The following is a 14,469-nucleotide window of genomic DNA, read 5'->3' on the forward strand; positions in this document are numbered from 1 at the left end:
TCATCCCTGTCAGGTTTTGGAAGGCACTTCAGATTCTTAAATCTTGGGTTGAGTGCTGTAGCTATCTTTAGAAGTTTCACATTGGTATCTTATTTGCATTTTATCAAATTTGCAGTGAAAGTGTTCTTAAAACAAACAACATGTGCTGGGTAAGCATCCAAGACTGCTATAACATGAAATATATAGCAGAACGCAGGTAAAACAGAGCAGGAGACATAAAATTCTTCCCCAAAGAGTTGAGTCACAAATTTAATTAATGCATTATTTTTTTAACAAGCATCATCAGCATGAACATGCATATGTCCTCTGGAATGATGGCTGAAGCATGAGGAGGTGCATGAATCTTTAGCGCATCTGGCACATAAATATCTTGTGATGCCAGTGCCATGTGAACGCCTGGTCTCACTTTCAAGATGTGGGCAGCATTATCTCCTATAAATGTAAACAAACTTGTTTTCTCTTGGCTGAACAAGAAGTGGGACTGAGTGGACTTGTAGGCTCTAAAGTTTTACATTGTTTTGTTTTTGAGTGCAGTTATGTAACAAACTACATTTGTAAGTTGCGCTTTGATGATAAAGAGATTGCATTATGGTACTTGTATGAGGTGACTTGAAAAATACAATTTCTTTTATAATTTTTACAGTGCATATATTTGTAATAAAAATAATATAAAGTGAGCACTGAACACTTTGTATTCTGTGTTGTAATTGAAATCGATATATTTGAAAATGTAGAAAAAATCCAAAAATATTTAATAAATTTCAGTTGGTATTCTGTTGTTCAACAGTTCAATTAATCGTGATTTAATTTTTTTGAGTTAATCACCTGAGTTAGCCCTAATTATTCTGTACATTTTTTTTTTTACACCTCCTTGGGAAAACATTTCTTGGGTAACACCAGAAAGGAGCTGAGTTTTTCATTATGAATAGCAGTATCCTCCATAAAGGTTATAGTGTGTTGTATATTTATTACTGTACTTTTGTGCTTTTGCCTCCCTTCCATATTGACTTACTGTAACTTCAGCCTTTTAGTGTTCTGTATTCATAAGACAGATGCAGGAAGTTACAACCTGTCATGGAGGGGCTTGAGGTTTCCATGAATTTTTTTGGTCTTATTCTCTCTTGCAATTCTTCAATTGGCTGATTACAATTTTTATAGTTCTATTTTAACAGCATGCTAGTCTTACAAATGGGATTTAAGATTAGGGAATATGGTTTCATACAGGGAAGGAATATGTTATTCTTCCTGACATCCTTGCTAATACTTTCATAAATCTTACAGTGATCCTGGAATTCCAGTTGTTTAGTTTGTAAAATCCCTGAAGGGATGAACAGATCTTAGCCATACGTGATGTAAAACCTCATCACCTGCAATCATAAGATTTTACCAGAACATCCAGAGAGACTCTTGTTCTAGGGTTAAAGAGCTATCTGGCAGTGAAACAATGTGTTAATACTGCTGGATGCTGTAGGTATAGTGAGATTAATGGAGACCCTTTCTGTACTATGATTTAAGCCTTTTGCATGGTTTTCATTGTGAACAAAGATTAATTTTTGAGGACCTCATTTAGAACCATATTTTAGAACCATGCTATAAACTTCTTAGAGTAGTTCTGTACCTTGGGGGAGCATGCTATAACCCTCATTTTCATATAATTGTGATCTTGCGTATAAAGCATGCCTTGTAAGGTACCAGGGGAAAGGTTGTGATCTGCTGAAATTTGTTTCTCTATTCATACATGTATATCATTAATGCTTATAAAGTTATGGGAATTATGTAGTATGGTTGTCACTAAAACATGCTGTAAATTGGGGGAATCCGCCAGATATTAGCTCCCCAGAATCAACAGCAAGGAAAGTAACCAATGCTTGGGCGGGATGTCAAACAATCCATCAACAGACATTGTCCAGCAAGGGAGCTACAACTCAATGACTCACCTGCATGAGGCCACACCAGGGTGATTGCTCAACCTTGCTTGGAGAGACTCAGTAATGCTCATCTGACTCTGAAGGAGTGGGGGCAAGGAAAGGCCATGATAAAAGGGAGAGACGTTTGCCATGCTCTTCCTCTCTCTTCCACCTACATCTACGGACACCACCACACCAAGCGACTGAAGTGCTGATCAAAGGGGAGAGCCTGGCTGAAGGGCAGCCAGCCAGCCAGCCTGTGGTGAGAAGCACCTAAGTTTGTAAGCGAACTGAAAGTGTTAAGATCAGCTTAGACTACATTTTGCTTTTATTTCATTTGACCAAATCTGACTTGTTATGCTTCAACTTATTATCACTTAAAATCTATCTTTATAGTTAATACATTTGTTTGTTCTACCTGAAGCAATGTGTTTGGTTTGAAGTGTGTCAGAGGCTCCCCTTGGGATAACAAGCCTGGTACATATCAATTTCTTTGTTAAATTGACGAACACATATAAGCTTGCAGCGTCCAGCAGGCATAACTGGACACTGCAAGACAGAGGTTCCCAGGGTTATGTCTGGGACCAGAGCTATTGGCTAGTGTGATTCGGTTGCAAGTAGCTGGGAGCAGCTTACATGCCGAAGGCTGAACGTGAACAGCCCAGAAGTGGGGGTTCTCACAGCAGAGCAGAGTAAGGCTGGCTCCCAGAGTCAAGAATTGGAGTGACCTAGCAGATCACCAGTCCAGGTAACACCAGAGGGGAACTTCACAAACCCTCATCACCAGCAAGTGTAAGATTTTACCAGAACATCCAGAGAGAGAGACTTGTTCCTAGGGTCAAAGAGCTATCTGGCAGTGAAAGAATGTGTTAATACTGCTGGATGCTGTAGGTATAGTGAGATTAATGGAGACCCTTTCTGTACTATGATTTAAGCCTTTCGCATGGTTTTCATTGTGAACAAAGATTAATTTTTGAGGACCTCATTTAGAACCATATTTTAGAACCATGCTATAAACTTCTTAGAGTACACCTCTACCCTGATACAGCGCTGTCCTCGGGAGCCAAAAAATCTTACTACGTTATAGGTGAAACCGTGTTATCTCAAACTTGTTTTGATCCGACGGAGCATGCAGCCCCACCCCCCGGAGCGCTGCTTTACTGCGTTATAGCCTAATTCGTGTTATATTGGGTCGCGTTATATAAGGGTAGAGGTGTAGTAGTTTATAGCTTGAATCACAGAAGAAGAAAAAAATGTCTATTTGTCTGGGAAACAGTTGGAGAACTCTGCTAACACTAAATGTGTCTGAATCCTTAAGGCTCATCTAAACAATAACTGCTACCAGTTCTCCTTATCTATTCAGGCCTAGTCTACATGTAAAACTTAGATCGATCTAGCTACAGGAATGTGAGAAACGTACACTGCTGTGAGACATAGTTAAGCCGACCTGAGCTCTGGTGTTGATGTTGGTAGGGCGATGGAAGAATTCTTCCTATAATCTGTCTACTGCCTTTCAAGGAGGTCGATTTACTCAAGACAGAAAAGCCCCTTCCATTGCTGAAGCAAGAGCTTATACTACAGCAACAATAGCTGCATGCAGCACTGCAGCTGTAAGGATTGTAGTGTAGACTTACCCTCAATATCTCTGTGATGGAAGCCCTTACAAAATCTTAGCGTACGCTGGGCCCTTGCCTTATACTCTGCGCAGAGTAGAGCAAAGTGTGGTCATTAGACAGTTTTCCTTTTCAGTTTTTGTTTTTGTAAATCATTAATTATTTCAATGAATATACAGATAACGTCAGAGATTCCTGCTTACAGCGAGCATAACTTGGACTTTTATATATCAGGCTCAGGTCCTCCAACATTTAAGCATATAAGTAATCCCAGGTAAATCAGTGGAGCTACCCAAGTGAGTAAAATTATATATGTGCATAAGTGTTTGCAGGATAAGGTAATACAATAAAAGTCTTCAACTTTGTATCTATACAGCTACCCCAAATTTTTGATGTCTTGTTTCTCAGCTTCTAGTTCTTATTAGTGGCATATTCTGAGACTTCTAAAATCCATTTATATGCCGTTGGGACTTTGTTTGACTTCCATCAGTTATATATTTAAAAGAAAACCTTTGCATTTCCTTGGAATCAGCACCAGGGCTGTTAGCTCTGATAATTTTCTGTTATTAACTGTGTATTTCCTGTCGGAAACTCAATAGAAATTCTGCAGCGACTATGATTTATAGTTTTGGAGAGGCTTTTGTTGGGGGGGGGTGGTGTTTGAGAGAGAATAAGTTAACCTTTAAAAACAAAAAACCTCAGAACGGGAAGGAAGAAGAACCCCAGGAAACAAACTTGTGTTCTCTCCCTGCCCCCTGTCCTTGTTTTGGAGACGTTTTATAACTATTGCCCTTGTTACATTCCTGGCAACTTAAAAGAAACTATTTGGGATTTTAATCTTTGATTTTAAGTGGGAAAGTTCTCCTAGTGGTAGTACCTTTTCCCTCTTCCATTTTTCCACATTCTGTTGTTTTTTCTGCTGCTTCCCTGTCACTTGTAGCTAATCTTTAAGGTTGTAACAGGGGTAGGCAACCTATGGCACGTGTGCCAAAGGTGGCACGCGAGCTGATTTTCAGTGGCACTCACACTGCCTGGGTCCTGGCCACCGGTCTGGGGGGGCTCTGCATTTTAATTTTATTTTAAATGAAGCTAACATGGTATAATTCCCCACTCTGAACCTTAGCGTCCAAAAGATGGGGTTCCAGCATGAATTCCTCTAAGCTCAGTTACCAGCTTAGTACTTGTAGCGCTGCCACCAACCAGGAATTCCAGTGCCTGGTACACTCTGGTCCCCCCCAAAACCTTGCCCGGGAACCCCCAAGACCCAGATCCTGTGGATCTTAACACAAGGAAAGTAAACCCTTTCCCTCACGGTTGCCTCTCCCAGGCTTCCCCTCCGTGGGTTACCCTGAAAGATCACTGTGATTCAAACTCCTTGAATCTTAAAACAGGAAAATTCACCTTCCTCCCCTTTCCCTCTCCCCTTCCCAGACTCTCCCTGAGAGAGAAAGTAATCCTAACACAGAGAGAAATTGACCTTTCTCTCCCACATCCCTCCTTTCTCCACACCAATTCCCTGGTGGATCCAGATCCAGTCCCCTGGGGTCTCACCAGAATAAAAAAAAATCAGGTTCTTAAACAAGAAAAGCTTTTAATTAAAGAAAGGAAAAACAGTAAAAATTATCTTTGTAAATTTAAGATGGAATATGTTACAGGGTCTTTCAGCTATAGACACTGGGAATACTCTCCCAGCCTAAGTATACAAGTACAAATTAAAATCTTTTTAGCAAAATACAAATTTGAACTCCTTCCAGCCAAATACACATTTGCAAATAAAGAAAACAAACATAAGCCTAACTTGCTTTATCTACCTAATACTTACTATTCTGACCTTATAAGAGCCTGTATCAGAGAGATTGGAGAGAAACCTGGTTGCCTGTATCGGAGAGATTGGAGAGAAACCTGGTTGCCCGTCTGGTCCCTCTGAGCCCCCAGAGTGAAGAACCACCAAAAACTAACAGCACACACAAAAACTTCCCTCCCTCAAGATTTGAAAGTATCCTGTCCCCTGATTAGTCCTCTGGTCAAGTGACAGCCAGGCTCACTGATCTTGTTAACCCTTTACAGGCAAAAGAGATATAAAATACTTCTGTTCTATTAACTCCTACTATCTGTTTATGACAGAAGCTTCTAAAACATTTTTTAAATCTTATTTACTTTACGTATACCAATAGTTTAGTTATATATTATAGACTTATAGAAAGAGACCTTCTAAAAACATTAAAATGTGTTACTGGCACACGAAACCTGAAATCAGAGTAAATGAATGAAGATTCGGCACACCACTTCTGAAAGGCTGCCGATCCCTGGGTTATAGTTTTCCCCTCCACTTCCACTCTACCCTTTGTCTTTATCTACTTTCCCCCTCCTTTCTGTTTTTAAAACAAATATTTACTTCCTTTAAAAGATGAATAAGGTCTTCAGCTTCCTTGGTACTAAGACCTTTTAGAATATTGGATGGAGCGTCATAAAGGTCTTTGTGTGGCTTTAGGCAAAAAGTGTGGTTGGGTGCCCATCCAAATACATATTTAAAAGTGTCTGCCAATGCAGTAACATTCCATAGAAGGGTCACAACTTTTTAGTCAGCATCCTGGACTAATTTGTCCTTCCTGAGTTCTCTAAGTATGCCACTTGACCAACTACTGTGATGTAGAAATACTCATTTGCTGAGTTGTATCTTTCACATGCTGAAATAAGAAAGTGTTGGCCAATGTGGGAGCTTTAGGCAAAAATCTCCTTCCTTTGCTCCTTCCCTTAAATGCCCATACATGTTATCTTCTTTTGCCTTCGGTGCTTGTACAATCTTTACTTCCAGTGTTTGCTAAAACTCTGGCTTAATTTAAAAGTAGTTACTTGTTTGGAAAGGATTGGGGAAGACAGACTCCTGGAGGCAGTGCAAATGGCAGAACATCCTTTCCTGTTAGGAGGGAAATAGATGTGTGTAACCATGTCAGAGTTGGGGTGGAACAAGGCCATGAGAATCATAAAGCCAAGAGGGCAATTTTGAATAATACTTGTGGAGTGCTCTTTTTGAAGTGTTTTAGTCTGCACATCACTCACATTGAGATACAGAAATTAAATGACTCGCCCAGGGCCATCAGTGCATCTGTGTCTTAAAGTGAAAAATGAACCAGGAGACACAGCACTGGAAGACCAGGGTGAGATTTTTATACGTAAGATAATTCTCGTTCATGACTAATGCTCCACATTATTACACTGGAGCATATATTTGTGTGTTATGTAGCCAAACAAGAAATATCAGCTTTATATTTTCGAGTTAGATCTAGCCTCTAGTGTTACAAGGTCATGACTAATGAGTCAAAATACAGATACTTTCCTTCCACTGCTTGTTTATCATCTTACCCTGATACGCACTTTGAACAGCCCTAAGCTGTCCTAGGCCCTTTGTGTTTTTTGACTTAGCTGCTTATACTCTGCTTTATGACATGTACTGTATTAAAATGCATCTCTGCTAAAGGAGTTTTGCCTGTATAGCCATATCAGCAAAACATTTACGTGTAGATGAGGCTGGAAAAATCAGAGAATTATTTTTTCTGATTTGTTTACTTTGCTTGACAGCACTTGGTGTATAGTCGGTGTTTCCTCACTATAGTTTGACCATATCTATACTAGAAATGCTTTTCTGGCAAAGGGCTCCTAGTGTGGATGCAGCTTATACTAGCAAAGCTGGGGTTTTCTTGCATAGCTTATTCCACCCCCTCACCTCCCCAGCAAAACAACCTGTACTAGTAAAAGCACAGTTTTGGAGGTGTAACTCCATCTAAACTAGGAGATTCTGCCAGCGCAGTTGTCAGTCAGGGCTCAAACCTCTTCAGACCCCTAACTGACAGCTGTGTTGGCGGAATGCTAGTGTAGATGTGACCTTAGTGAGTTCCCATATTTTTCCTGTAGCTCTTATGCTACAACAGGGAGGGAGGGATAAAATCAACGGGGGAAAAAATCAATGAAATGGGAAAACATCATAAAACTACAAAAATTAACAATACCTAAAATCTAGTTTATTTCAAAAATCAACTTTAAAATAGTTTCAAGTTGATTGAGTACACCTGTTTAGGGAACACCATGTCACTTTTAGCTTCTTAATGTTGCAAGTGTAATCCAGTGAAGAATGTTGTTTATTTTGGTTAATGAAGTTTGTTTATGCTATGGATCATGCTTTCATCATATCAGTACTTACTACAAATGTTGGGTGCTTTACCTTTAAGGGGAAAATGCCTATTCATAGGGTGTGTCTCTAGTTGGAAAACTTCCTTATCCAGTCTGGGTTTCCCCAGTGTTTCCAAGAACTGAATCTGTATATTCTTACCAAAGCAAGAAAACTGCAGAATTATGAGGGATTCTAGCCACTGAGGAAATGGTTATAGTAGTTGTTTAAACCCTTCAGCTTAACAAATGGGTCTCTTTAAACACAAGGAAGATTTACATGTTGTATTTCAGTGTCTCAGATGTACTTAAATGTCACTTTCTCTCTCAGTTGTCAACACTATATTGTGAGTGACTGAAATGTTCTAAGACACCCTCTCTTTTTATGAAATAGCTCATCTGCTCTGCTTAAGTAAATCCATATAAAGAAATACCCTTTAGCTAGAAGAGGCGTATAGAGTAGCTGCACGTGTAAAAGATGCTAATAGATCTCTCAACTGTGCCCAAACCATGTGTACTCTACACCGAGCTGGCCCTAATTTCTGCAGCGTGGTCCTTGGATCGTGTTAGCAACCCCATGGTCTGGGCGTCCCTAAGCCTCTGACTGCCAGAAGCTGGGACTGGACGATAGGAGAAGGATCATTTGATAATTGCCCGGTTCTGTTCATTCCGTCTGAAGCATCTGGCTCCGACCACTGTCGGAAGACAGGATACTGGGCTAGATAGACATTTAGTCTGACCCAGTATGGCCATTCTTATGTTAACAGAAATGTAGAAATTCTGTGACAACTTTATTTAAATTAAAATGAAGGTGTTTAAATATGAAAATGAATTATATAATCAGTACAGCAGCTACTTTTTTTTAATATTGTGTTCCTTTAGTTTTAGTACACCACAGACTCTTATATTGACAATACCTACCCACACTGTAGAAAATTTCATGCAGGAAGCTGGAGGTTTTAGGAGCTGGGTAGGGAACATTTCAGACTCTTGACATGTAGGGAGATGGAGAAGATTGATTGGGTTTGTGGGATAAGCATGTTTCTGCTAAAACAACAGGTAGTGAGAGGTCTCTATAATATTGTCATATTTTAGGTTTCAGAGTTAATTAATTAAGTGAGTGAGGCAGTATACATATCAAAACTATTGTTTTGGTGGTTTGAAGAGTTTGGGAATACAGCAGAGCATCATTTTATACTCATTTTGCATCTCAAGTTACCTTCATAGCCACAGGTGGCAACACCTTTTTAAAAATTTTTTATGGAACCTTAGATTTTTCATTATATTAAGGCAGCAAATGGCGGTAGGGAGTGGACTCCTCAGCAGTTTCCATGGTTGTGGAAACTTGGAAGCCTGATGCTACCTGCCTACCAAATATAGGAGTTATTTTAGGCCGCAACTTATACTAATTACTCCTCAGACCCAGTGAATATTATCTTGACATCTATCATTGTAAATTTACATCAGAAATACTGAATAATAAAGATAGGGTTTTAGAAAATTCCATACAAGAAAAAACAGGTGGTCATTTTGGGACTGTGGGCTTTTAATTTCCCATAACCCCTTGCATTTCCAAAATTCCCCTGCAGGAAAATCCTTCAGAGTGGTGTCACATTGGTCTGCTATTCTGAAAATAGCTCTTCCCTAGTCATCAGCAGAGATTCCCAAGAGAAACTGACCAGAGCCTTGTTTAGGACTTTATTTCTGTTGGGCTTGTATTAAAGTACTGTATGCACAGAGGAGTCTCAGTTTCGTTCAGTACACATAAGTCCTCTCAGTTCCCTAAGAGAAGTGAAGCAATCTAGACTTGTCATTGGTCTCACTCAGCAGGCCATCTTGGGAAATAGGAGGAGAGACTATGCAAGAGTAAAGGAATCAGAGGATGCAATCATAAATGGAAAGGAGAAGCCTATATATAATGTTTTGAGAGTTTGAAAAGGAAAATAGAAGTGAATTGCTAGTTCTAGATTGGAAATGGCATCTGAAAAATTCATAGTACTTCAGCTAACAGTGGTGGTCAATGCCTATGGCTTTATCAAATTCATGGTTCGTTTTGGTCAATTTCATGGTCATAGGATTTTTAAAATAATCAATTTCACAGTTTCAGATGTTTACATATGAAATTTCATGGTGTTGTAACCAGTGTTCCCTCTAATTTTTTATGCCCATGTACAGAATGTATTTTGTTTCGTGCACCAATATGGAGGTGATGTGTCACACATCACCTTCATATTGGTGCACATAAGAAAATTCATATAGTGGAGTGGGGCCAAGGGGTTCGGATTGTGGGAGGGGGCTCAGGGCTGGTGTAGAGGGTTGGCGTGTGGGACGTGTGAGCTCTGAGGTGGGGCTGGGGATGAGGGGTTTGGGGTACAGGCTGCCCTGGGGCTGCGGTCAGGAGAAAGGACTCCCCCCAGCCCTCTCACTACAGCAGCTCGGGGTCTGGGCTGGGCTGAGGGAGGGACTTCTCTCCCTGGCAGGTCTACACTGGGGCGGGCGGGGAGGGGCGCCTCTCCGCTGGCCGCAGCCCTGGGCCCGTGCCTGGAGTTTAATAGGCAGCTGCGCAGCTTAGAGGGAACTTAGGTTGTAACCTCACCCAAAAGGGAGTTGTGGGAGTGGGGGGTTGCCATCCTTACTTCTGCACTGCTGCTGGGAGGGGTGCTGCCTTCGGAGGTGGGCAGCCAGAGAGCAGTGACTGCTGGCCAGATGCCAAGCTCTAAAGTCGACATCAGTGCCAGCAGCGGAGCAGAAGTGCAGGTATGGGGGGATTGGTTACTATATGTCTGGGGTTTTTCCTGCAGCCTCTCTGCCCAGGTCGAGGGCTGACAGTTTGGGCCTTGGAGCTTCTTACAGGTGGGGAGGTTCCTGGAGTGGGTCTGACCCAGGATTGAGAGCGACCCCTGCAGGAGAAAAGGAAGTCCTGCCCCTCCTCACCCTGGGCTGGGACTAGCAGCTGGAGCCCGGCCCATGGTTGAAGCTCCCGACTGGGGCCCCCTGAGCCCTGCCCCTCCCCTACCATAGCCAGATTTCACAGGGGAGATCAGATTTCATGGTCCATTACTTGTTTTTCACAGCTGGGAATTTGGTAGTATCCTATCAATGCCAAATGAAATAAAACCTTCTCTAAGTATTTTTGAAACCTGCGGCTTTTTCCCTCCCCCCTCCCTTTGCCCCAAATGCACACTCGAGTTCCTCTTTGCCATTTGATTTAAGTTCTTTCTCACCTTTTTAAATGACAGTATCACCAAACTTAAACATTGTCAAATGATTTGACTCTCTTTTTATCCACCTCGCGGGAAAGGTTTTCTTTGCATGTAAAAATTCCCATCCCAAAAACCTAAGTCCAGCACCAGGTAATGCTTTTGATGTAAGTGGCTAAGAGAAAATGGATCTTGAGGCAAACCAAGGTGATATGTCCTTCAGAACACTTAAATGGCCTAGACCATAAACACATGTACTTGTATATTATTTTTTAAAGTTAATATTTTATTGTTCATTCCTGTTTAGAGGAGCCACTTAAGGTAAACAGCTTAAACGGAATGCATTTTAAAAAACGTAATATTTGAAGTTACCTCGATGAAATGTAAGATTTTTTCAAGTTTGGAGAATGCTAGTCCTTAATAGCTGCTAGCTATGGTGGCTAAGGTAGCTGCATCTTATTTTGCCTTCACTTAAGTTCTCTGTCTTTTTAGTAGGGATGTGGGGGAGAAGTTTGACTGATATGGGGGTTGAAAATTGACTAGCAGAAGTGGAGAAAGGGGTGAAAAATAGTGACGACAAAAGAAATAGTTAAAAGAAATACACTGACTACTTTTGTAATTTCTTCTTCTGACTTTAACATTTTTTGACTATGCTCAAGTATTATGGTGATAGGCAGCAGTATATAGTCCGAAGACTAGGAATCAAGTAAGATCATGGATAACAAAATATCCTTCCAAATACCTGTCTTGAATACAGTACAAGCTTTATGCTGAAGTTATTTTATTAGCATAGTCCATTGTGATAGTTGGTACTTGTCAGTTAACGGACTCTGAATTTTAGAGATGGTTTCTTTCTCTTGCTCTCTTTTTTAATTAACGGATTTATGCTCTGTTTCTTTTTGTTGTAAACACTACTCTAAATTTCCATGTAGCACAAGCAAATTCAAAATGGTTTTAAAATGTGTGTCCTGCACTCCAAGCACTCCCTAAGATTTTGGTCATATTAGTGGAACCAAAATTATTGGATCATAACTGCATTTACTGAAATGTACAATTGAAAGAAAACATATCGAAGTTATGAATAATATGCTGGTATCTCACATTACAAATCTTCCCTTTTCTCTCCTTTCTACTCCCTGGGTCTTTTTCTGAAGCTGGTCTGCGTTCTCCTAAAATTTTCACTCCTGCCATGATGGTCTTGGATCACACTTAGCAAATGAAAGATTAGTACCTTTAAAGTAAAAAGGCTGTTACAAACTTTCTAGATCTAGATTGCTACTAGTACTCAATAAACGCGATCACATTTTAAGTTGTGTTTTAGATAGTCAAGGATGGAATAGAAATATCAGCTTCTATATAAGCTATGATGAAAAAGATTAACAGAAAAGTATTGACGCTGCAGAGGTGGTACCTGTAATACTAATATTTATGAATTTTGTTTGTCTTCAAGCAAATGGTTATGAGCCTTAGAGTTTCTGAGCTGCAAGTACTTCTGGGATACGCGGGGAGGAACAAGCACGGACGCAAACACGAACTTCTCACAAAAGCACTGCATTTGTTAAAAGCCGGCTGCAGCCCTGCTGTCCAAATGAAAATTAAAGAACTCTATAGGCGGCGGTTCCCTCAGAAAATCATGACACCAGCAGACTTGTCTCTCCCCAGCGTACACTCAACTTCCATGCCAGCAACTTTGTCTCCATCTACCATTCCACAGCTCACTTACGATGGCCACCCTGCAACGTCACCATTGCTTCCTGTTTCTCTTCTGGGACCTAAACATGAACTGGAACTTCCCCACCTAACATCTGCGCTCCACCCTGTCCATCCAGACATAAAGCTTCAGAAATTACCTTTTTACGACTTGCTGGATGAACTGATAAAACCAACTAGTCTAGGTAAGGCTATAATGTTGTAAACTCTATATTTAGAATATCTCTTCAATAATAATATGGGGATCGAGGGGCTTCAGCTTCTAGCATATAAGCTGGTTTAAATGTTAAATCAAGACAAGATTTAGAGAACCAATATTTCTAGATACAAGAAACGACTTCCTCTTGGAACAGCTTGTTCTGTAGTTCACAAGAACAGGCACATCATCTTAAGTAACACCCATCAGTTGGTTCAAATAGTAACTATAGTTAAGACACTAAGTACTGGTGCCTCCAGTGTAAATAAATTCAACATCCTCATTGGAAGGAATGGGAAAAAACAAACACTGTGGCGCTAAGCGTTAGAAAAGGGAAGCATTAGAAAAGGGAACTTACAAATAAGGAAGTCTGAACAAGTAAAAACAGGTGGCTAAACCAGAAAGTTCAACAAAAACTTGGGCCCAGCAAAAACAAGAACAAAAAATCTGTGGTCTGTATTGTGTAGGAAATCAGATTAAATAATCATAACGGTCCCTTCTGGACTTAAATTTACTAACCTATGAAAGATCTGCAAACTTTTGTATTTGTGGTTATAATCTATAACATATTTGTGTAGCTGACTAGAATAATTTGGAGTCTTACAAAGCAGCATTTGTGTTCCTGTTCTGGTCCCTGGTTCAACAAAGCACTTTCTTAACTTTAAGTGCTTAGGTGGTCCCAATGATTTCAATAGAACTCCTGGCATGCATGTGAGAACCAGTCCTTTTGGTTTCTTCTTATAGTGCAGAGTAAATAGTAATTGTCTAGTCTTTAGCAGAACTGACTACAGGCAGAATGGGGGCATTTTGAAAAAACCCCACAAATATAAGAGGAATGCATACTAATGCTTTTTTATGTCAGTGAGGAAAAAACCCACAGGTTTAGCAATTGGTAGATGTAAACACTTGATTCAGCTTAAAAAAAAACATGTTAAAACTTTGAAAAGACTTTTTAAATAACTGGGTTACAAACAGGTAGTTCTAAATCAGGGGTAGGCAACCTATGGCACGTGAGTCAAAGGCAGCACGCGAGCTGATTTTCAGTGGCAATCATACTGCCTGGGTCCTGGCCACCGGTTTGGGGGGCTCTGCATTTTAATTTAATTTTAAATGAAGCTTCTTAAACATTTTAAACCTTATTTACCTTACATACAGCAATAGTTTAGTTCTATATTATAGACTTATAGAAAGAGACCTTCTAAAAACGTTAAAATGTATTACTGGCATGCAAAACCTTAAATTAGAGTGAATAAATGAAGATTCGGGACACCACTTCAGAAAGGTTGCCGACCCCTGTTCTAAATGTAAATATAATTGAGGACCTGCCTTCCTTGACAATCACTGTGCCACTAACTACGGTATAGAAAAAGGCTGTGTATTAATTTCTCTAATAAAGTAAAATATGTGTTTTATGCTATTGGGTATATGGTGGTTTTCGTTAATGTCTTAGGTTATTTAATGGATGTTTGCCCCCAAATGATTCGCGTATTCCCTTCATTGTTGCAAGGAAGTCCTCTCTCCCCCTCAAAGTGTGTTAGTTGTCTAGACCACTTGCTTTGTCTTCAAATGGCTGATGCACATTCCAGGCCCTAGTGATTTCTCCTGTTGGAAATACAGCTTGCACTGTTGTCTTTTTTTGGTTTCTTTTATTCCTTGAACCTTTTGTAGGTGAATAGGAA

General features: G+C 40.2%; 1 protein-coding gene across 1 annotated transcript in view; it reads left to right on the plus strand.

Moving 5' to 3' along the window:
- Positions 1-14,469, plus strand: part of PIAS1 (protein inhibitor of activated STAT 1) — a 78,568-nt gene that overhangs the window by 24,944 nt on the left and 39,155 nt on the right. The window contains exon 4 of the mRNA XM_050967564.1: positions 12,335-12,779. Coding sequence (XP_050823521.1) covers positions 12,335-12,779 — 445 coding nt within the window. The remainder of the gene's footprint in view (positions 1-12,334; positions 12,780-14,469) is intronic.

The sequence above is a fragment of the Gopherus flavomarginatus genome, chromosome 9, assembly GCF_025201925.1.
Source record: "Gopherus flavomarginatus isolate rGopFla2 chromosome 9, rGopFla2.mat.asm, whole genome shotgun sequence".
NCBI lineage: Eukaryota > Metazoa > Chordata > Testudines > Testudinidae > Gopherus > Gopherus flavomarginatus.